We start from the raw sequence: 8,346 nt of genomic DNA on the forward strand, positions 1-8,346 counted from the left end.
GTCGCTTGAAGTCGACACAAAATGCTTCATCTGTTCTTGTATAGTCAAAACCTTCATTAAAATCAAAGGAAACTTACTTTAATTACAGGAAGGATGGGGCCCTTGGTTAGTGAAAATACAACTGAAGTCAAGAGGACTATTGTATGATATTGTATTTACCATACAGCAGTGTAAGTCTTGCAGAACACAGATAGGAGTTTTCAGTTATTCCCAAACTTCTAAGGGGAAAAACAGTTTTGTATGTGAAATAAAGTTTCTCCTAAGAAGAAATTAAAAAAAAAAAAAGAGGAGCCCAGTGTCAGACTCCAAAGACCATATTTAGGCCTCTAAATAAGCAGCCTGTTTTTTCACAAATGCTGATCACTGCCAACCCCCACTGTTGTTAGGATGCAGCTTCTAAGGCTGAACATCGTTTGACTGCGTGTTCTTGCAAAGAAATACTAAGAATATGCAGTAGGTCAAAGTGGCTCTTTATCTTTGTGCGGAGATAAGGGCTGCTGTTCCTCCTAGGAAACAGTGTCTTAGAAGCGGAAGGCTGCACTTCTTATCATTCAAGTATGTGCCATAAAGGGGTAAAAATAGGGACATTGAGGATAAGAAAGCTGAAACCAAGGCACCTGCTACCCACAGAAGGAAACTTGGGAATGAAATAAGATTGAGAGTCTCAACTGTTTTGAATATTGCAAACCTTCAGTTATAGGAGTAAATAATCTGCATTAAAATGATCTGTAAAAGCCTCTGGGATTACTGACATGAGAAAATACTTGCAGGATTTAAACCCCTGGCTTTACCATGCACCGTAAATTCAGTTTACTGAGTTTTACAGAGGTTGAAAATGTCAGAGCTGGCTGAGAGAATTACATTTCAATACCTATTAAACACTTACAGGACATCCTAGATCCCATAGTCTGCTTTGAAAATCCTTTAGTTCGTGACCTGAATGGAACTGATTTAACAGAAAAGTACATATAAGATATTCAGATTGTATCACTGTCTGCTATCAAATAATGTATGTTTCTTTCACTCTCACAATATTTTAATCCAGTATTCACTTTGCCATGATATATAATGGGTATTTACAATGGTTGCCATTATTTAAACATCAGTTTTCCTTTAAAACAAGCAGCAGCAACAACAACAAGCAGCAGCAACAACAACCAGCCTCCTGCCCTGCCCCAAACCTTGTTTGCAAGAATTTTCATTTACATCACTAATGTACAGATTTACACAGAGCACAAAAAGGTCTGTTCTTATTCTCAGAGATGCTGCCTTGTATACTACCTGCAACCACATTCTGCCACTTTCATCCCTTCATAGTTATATATCAAAGTGGGAACCCCAGCATCATCCTTATAAAGAATGGAGATTGAATCCAATTTGGTTGGAACGCAACAGGCCTTGGAAGCTTTCTTTGGGTTTTGGAGGTGCACCAGAGTTTGGACAATAGCATGTTTTGTTGGGGTAACATTATCTGTCAGAGGGAAGAAGCAACCTCCTTTACACTCAAAAGCCTCATAATCTTTGGGCGCAATGATCCAGGAATCCCAGCCTATCTCTTCGAAGTTCACATGGAGGGAAGTTCTCCGGCAGTGGTTGGCTCTGATGCTTCTCTTGCTTCTGGAGGAATGCTGATGGGGCCTAGAGATGGCCTTTTCCTCTCCCTCTTCTTCCTCTTCAGGCAGAGTGTTGTTCCTTGCTAACTTCTTTAGCACGCTTCCTTGTTCATGAACAATCATCTCCCGGAGCTCAACTTTGGTCTCTTTTGTTCCATTGCTGCGATCATTGGAGAACACTATTAACAGGGGCAGATTTTTAGTGTCAGGGGTAACACTGATATCCAGCTTCCCACAAGTGAAACCACCCAAAGCTTTACTCTCTATAACAACCTCCAGCTTGTTTTTAGTCTTCAGTTTGTCTGCCCTGACCCATCTTTTCACAGCGCTGGACACTTCAAACATCTCCCAGCCACACTCCTGGATATCCTGGGAGACAAGGAAAGATTTGGTACTTTCTGGATTTTCCCAGTGATCTCCGTCTAGAACATCGTAAATGACCATGTTGCCTTCCAGTTTAGAGAGAGACCCAACTTCTCTGTGACAGGAGATATAAATTCTCAGTTCAGCTCTGGTGATTTCCTCATATCGTGGAATAGAGATGTTGAAGAGCAAGATGTGTTTCTGAAATGGATTTTCTTCTGGTGAAGCTAAAGAAACAACATCTGCAATAGGAAATTAAAACATGTGGTTACAGTGCTTCTGACTGCCCAAGTAACTTGATCTTGAAAGATGCAGGATGCATTCGGGGAGTAAAACAAGACCAGGGCTACCCAGCATTAAAAAAAAAAAAAAAAAAGGCTTCTGGCCAGGGTTTCAAGGGTAGGGAGTGAAAAGTCCAAAAGGGGGTCTCTGGTGTTGGAAGTGTTTCATCATGTCTGCATAGTCAGGTGAGCATGAGGATGAGTGGATGGGAGCGTAAAGAGTCTGCCCAGAACAAGCTATAGGGGACCCTGGTCAGTAGAAGGCACATAAATAAGGCATCTGGGGAGTATTTAGTTTTAGCAATTTTCTAAAGAAATTTTAACAGGAAGAATTCCTAAAAAAAGCTATAAATTTCCCACATTTATCACCATGCAATCGGGTGAATTGCCCTCCCAATGGAGAAGGTTCCCCCAGTACAGAGAAGTATAGTATGTATTTAAGTGTCTCTTTCTAAGAATTAGCTGTGCTGAGGCTTTGGTTTTTGTCTTCCAATAACTTTGAAAGCAGCTTGGATTACTGGGAGTTAGAGGAAATAGAAAAGCTTTTGAAAAACCCGAATTTGAAGCTTCATGGTCTAAAATGGGACTTGGTGATAAACAACCTTTCATGTCTAGGTCCCAGTGAGTTCCAGGCCAGACTCACTGGGCTTATGCAGGGTTTTTTTCTCCAAAGGTACACACACTACCAGCAATCCTGCCTTGGGAGAGGCAGTCATTTTGCTGGAAGATCAGATCGGTAGTGTTTAAAAATCATCATTGATTGATGGCTGTTTCATGGTCTATGTAATACAATTACTCAATCATCATTGGGTTTTAGGGCAATTTTAACTGGCTAATGTTGACACTTCTTCACAGTGTTTACCCACTAAAGCAGTCTGAGAGGAGAGTGGGATATGGAAACTGTACTCTAGTTTGTATTGTTACGGTTTCTTTCCAGTTCAGGATTGGGGCACTAATTTGGGAACGTGGAGATCACTGTAGTGCTGTTGCTTGTGTATGTTTGTTTTTTAAATAAACAGGAGCTTTGATTTTCCCTATTTCATTTCTATCACAAGGATTGCATATACTTACAACTTTTTTATTGCTTGTTGTGATGGAGCTTTAATTTTTTTTAAATGTTATACAGACAGAGATCTTGCTTTTTTTTTTTTTTTAGTTGAGACAAGCTTGAAAACCTCTTTCCATCTAAATCTGCAGGCACGAGAATTTTGGGGGAGCATTGGTGTTCCTTGTTTGGATCCAGCGACACATTTCACAGTTGAATGAGGTGTTTATAAAGGATGAGAGGAACTCACCAGGAAGAAGAGCTCTCTAGTGTGAAATTTGCAGTTACAGATGATCAAAAATCACCATTCTAACATTAAAACTCAGTCCCAAATCTCTAGCTTTGGGAAACACAATTCATCTAAACCTTGTTACTCAGTGCACTGTCTCAGTTGATGCATTTGAGAAAGGGATATTGTATGATAAAAATACCAAAGAAGAAAACTAAAGATAATGGTATTTTTTAAAGGTTAAAAGAAACTATGGAGCAAGACTACAATCCAAGATTTGAATCTGTTTTGTTTCTAAAGAATCTGTGGGAATTAGGAACTCGATTCCCTCTGAATTGCAAAGGAATCCGAGTACCTCCTGCTCATATACTTCTTTAAAAATTCTAGTCTACATATTTAGGATGTCTCCTACCTTCAGTACTGAAGCTCCTCACAATATTGGATGCAGGGATGGAAGACTTGTCTGCAGCATATCTGTTGTATAAATCAATCATGAACTGTGGTGGTTCTTCTTTGGTCTTCTCTTGTGAGGGGACCCTTGATAAATTCAAACTCCTTAGTAAATCCATCTTCATATTCTCCAGGAAGGATTTAAAGTTGAAATGGGTCTCATCTTCCACTTTCCCAGGATCATGAAAGTGTGCATCAGACTTTCCCATAGCTGGTAACTTGTCCCAGTCTTTCAAAGGCTTGCCTCTTGTCAAACAGGCAATGATGTTGAAAACAGACAGTGCAGCTAATACACCAAAATAGTGCATTTCTTCTGTATTTACTTTCTGATGAAGAGACAAGAGGACAATTATATTTTATGTGATTAAAACTCTTGTTTCATTACAGGCAGAAGGAAGTAGATGGAAGGCAAACAACTGGGATCAGGGATGCCCTTTGCAAATCACTTTCTTGAGTTCTTTTTGCAGTCTGCTTCAAACCCCAGCCTCTTGTCAGTTGTCAAGCAGATTGGTTGTACACTTGCCCTTATCTGAGTCATTGATGCCATGCTTTAGCTTCTGTTATCTAGCAAAGCTCTTAGTTAATGAAGATTCTATAAACATCTGACAAACACATATGGCTGGTGGGAAGGACATTGTATATTGTAAAGAATCCACATTTCACTTTAGGGTCATCATTGCTTAATTATACTCTTTTATCATTTCCTTGCCAACACAAGGAGAAGCTTTCTTAGGGACGTGAAGGATTACACTATTTTCATCAAGACTAGAAAATTGAGGTTTAGAACAAAATTAGTCTGTCAGCTGTTTGTGAATAACACCTCACAAATCTTTGTTACAGTCCCTTCACAAACTGTCGGAAAATCCCCAATCATTTGATGGAAGCCTGTGATTCAGCAAGACATGATCTCATGAAAGTACAAACAACCTTAACATTTCTTTCCGTTTATCAGCAAAGAGCTATTATTTGTACACAGTGAAATATCTGTTTTGTGTCAAGTTTGCTTCATGTTGTTTGCAGGCTTGTCCATTTGCAGTTTGATTCCTTTGGTGGATGGGAAGTAAGTCTTATTTTTATAGTATCTTATATAATATATTTCTTATATTCTTGTATATGAGATTGTTGGTCTATTCAGTCCAAGAACAGGCAGTTGTTATTACAGTGACTTCAGAATGAAGACAGAACTAAGCCTTCTAAGCCTATATGGAAATTAAAAGGTCTATATGAAGATATGGAAGATTATCTATGGAGGTACTGTTATCCGTGTGAAGTACGGGCCAAGACAAAAATACAAGACTGACAGAATTTCTGATGATACAAGAAAGAAACCCTCTAGGTTATTTATAGGCAAAAATACTACTTTTTACTTATCTTAATGAATCTGTTATGAATTAATCCAGTGATACTTAAGTGTTTTATCTGAACTGTTAAGTGTATCAGTCTTTCTAAGCGCAGCCAAATCCATATTGTCTATGTGCTATGAGATCAGCCTGGTATTATGAGCTCTTACATTACAAAAATACCTCATTGCAAAGATACAGAAAAGATTTTGTCCTGTCTGTCTCAGTACTGGTCACTCTTCTTCAGTTTTCTAGAAGTGCATACAGAGTGCTTAAAGTGAACTCATGCTATTCAAATACTCCTGTGTCTGTTCAAGTGACAACTGGGATCCCAGATTCTGGTTAACTATGTTTCTATGGTGTAAGGTCAGAAGGGACTATTTGACATTGATCCTAATCTCCTGAATAGCAAGGTTGTTGTATTTCTCTCAAGGATTTTGTATTTCCTACTTCTACCAAAGTAATTTCCTACCCATTACTTTTGTTTGGCTAAAGCATAACTTATGTAAAGGTCTCCAGGATTTATGTGAAGATGTCACAAAAATGGAGGATTTCTTCAAATTTATTGGCACTTATTCTAGAAAATTTTCACTGTCACTTAAAGAAAATAGTGTCTCACTTATTATTTTGTTGTGCCTGGCTTCACCTGCTGGACACTAGTTCTTGTATTTCCCTCCAGCTTAAGAAGCCTCATAGTGCTGGCATTTTCTCCCCATCAGAGTAGTTGTACACTGTAATCAAGTTGCTTCTCAGTTTGCTTTCTGATAAAATAGACTGTGCTTTTTAAGTCATGTGCTATAAGACATTTTCTCTGTTTTTTGTTTCTCTTTTTGTGTCCCTTCTAGAGTTTCAATATCTTTTTGAAAAGGTGAGCACTAGGGCTATGCATAGTTTTCTAGTGACACTCCACTGATGCCACATGTAGAAATGAAATCTCCTTTTCTTTGGTGGTTCACTACTCCACTGTTTATCTTTCAAAGCCTTCATTAGCTCTCCTTACATAGCATCACCCTGGATCCTCATATTGCATTGTAAGTCCAAAACACCCACCCAAATTGTTTTAAGAGTTACAGCTTTCAAGGTCATAGTCTTCTGCTCAGTAGGAACAGCCTCCATTCCTTGTGCCCAGGTACCAAGCTCTGCATTTTTCTACCTTAAAATGGATTTTGATTAACTAGAGCACAGCCAGATCTAGTGCTCTGTATGAATACCTCTCTCCTAAACAGTGTCTTCTGCAATGCCGTTTGGGTTATTGTATATTGACTTTCAGTTCATATATGAAGATGTCAAATCGTGTCAGGCCAACTGTCATCTTTGCAGAAACTCTGTAGTGAACAGCTTCATTCAGTGACAGTTCCCTTTTGAAAGCTGCTCTTTGAGATTTGGCAGTGAGACAGTTCTTAATTCATGTGATTCACAAATATATTAATATTGTCCAGTGGTCTCTTTTAATTATGCTGCCTTGTACAATTGGGTCAAAATACTCCGCAAAAACCTAAGTACATTCTAACTACTGTACTTACCTTTAGCAATTAAACTGTGACCTCAAAGAATGAAACTGATTTTGTATTAGAAAAACAGCTTTCCGTATTACTTTGCTGGCTAGTATCAGCTGTTTTCCTGTTTTTTTCCATCTTCAATCATCCCATATTAATACACTCTCAATTCTTTTAGGATTATTTAGTGGAATTTTTTTGATTTGCTAATTTGAGTGTTTGTCCATAGTAACTTTACTTAGTAATATGCACATTGAGTGGAATGGTTTATAGGATGCTCCTAGAAATCAAAAGAGCTATTGGAAGAGAGGAAGCAAGAGAATAAGGATATCACTGCCTTGCAACTGCATTTGTGCCATTTTAAAAACAATTTAAATGAATTAAATGCAAAGATACCTTTTATAAAGGCACAGATTAGGCATCCAAATATCAAAGCCCCAGGAAGTAGTAGCCACTTCTAAACAAATAGTGGTTAAGGCCTTGTCCACATTAAAGGATTGACCAGTACATCTAACCCAGAAAACCTGCCTAGTGACAAACATGAGAGTTCCTTTTGCTTCTCTAAGTTGCACTGTTTCTCTGGATAAAATAAACATTGTAAATAAGAGAATTGTCCTGCTTGTATAGTAAGGGAAGCTGGAATAGCCTTGCCGCTTATGGATATAATTTTGTTTTTCTCATGCTAAATGACGTAGTTATGTCAACAATACTTTTAAATGCAGACTAGACCTTTAGGGGTTTTATAGGTTCCCTATTGTGTGTAGGAGTAGCATTTTCCCTTACATCCTATAGGACTTAGATCAAGGGATGGTATCTCTCTTTCCTAACTGCTTGCCTGAGCACATCTTGGAAAGAAACTCTGTGCTCAAGGAGTAGTTCAGGATTTAAAAAAGACTCCCTAAAGAAAACAAAACGCAATAGACCAGGCTATTAAACTAAACTAGTAGTCATTTTATTCAGAGCTGATGTTAAATGGGAGCAAAACTAGACCTCTTCTTCATAGAAGACAGAAATGACAATGGTTTAAAATTTAAAAAAATTTTATACTTATGGGCGTACCCTAGGAATAAATGATGAATTTCTGAGAACTTTTTAACTTTTTTTATGCATTAGTATTACTCTTTCAACCTTAATTAAGTCTGTAACTATGAAAAGAACACAAGACCCTACAAGAGAGATCTTTAATAGCAGCAGTACACAAAGGTCTGTCCCAGTAGTTCCTTTGCAAATCACTAGCGATTTGGGAGAAGAAGAAATGCCTACCTGGATCCATGACCCTTCTTTCCTTTCTCTAACTGGCAGTTATTACAAGGTGCCTCAGAGCTATCTACTTATTGAGAGGTGTTTAGGAGGAAGTAGGAAGAACTGCACACTAACTAGCCTCAGAGTGACTGTGCAGACAGATACTTCCGTACACACAAGGAAGGTTTTTGGTTTTATGTGGCTTAGCAAGAAGTGCCACATTTACACACCTCTGCTGGCTGGGAATCTTTACCACATGAAAATGGAATATTGGTGGCAGTTACCAA

The 8,346-nt window shown here is 38.4% G+C and overlaps 1 protein-coding gene across 1 annotated transcript; it reads right to left on the reverse strand.

Annotated features, from left to right (window-relative positions):
- Positions 1-204: 204 nt before the first annotated feature.
- Positions 205-4,289, reverse strand: GDF2 (growth differentiation factor 2). The gene is made up of 3 exons (XM_013958809.2): positions 3,944-4,289; positions 1,282-2,218; positions 205-259 (listed from the first exon to the last, which is right to left on the reverse strand). Exons 1-3 carry the CDS (start codon positions 4,287-4,289, stop codon positions 205-207), a joined length of 1,338 nt encoding a protein of 445 aa, XP_013814263.2.
- Positions 4,290-8,346: the final 4,057 nt, after the last annotated feature.

This window comes from Apteryx mantelli, chromosome 7 (assembly GCF_036417845.1).
Source record: "Apteryx mantelli isolate bAptMan1 chromosome 7, bAptMan1.hap1, whole genome shotgun sequence".
In the NCBI taxonomy this organism is placed as follows: Eukaryota; Metazoa; Chordata; class Aves; order Apterygiformes; family Apterygidae; genus Apteryx; species Apteryx mantelli.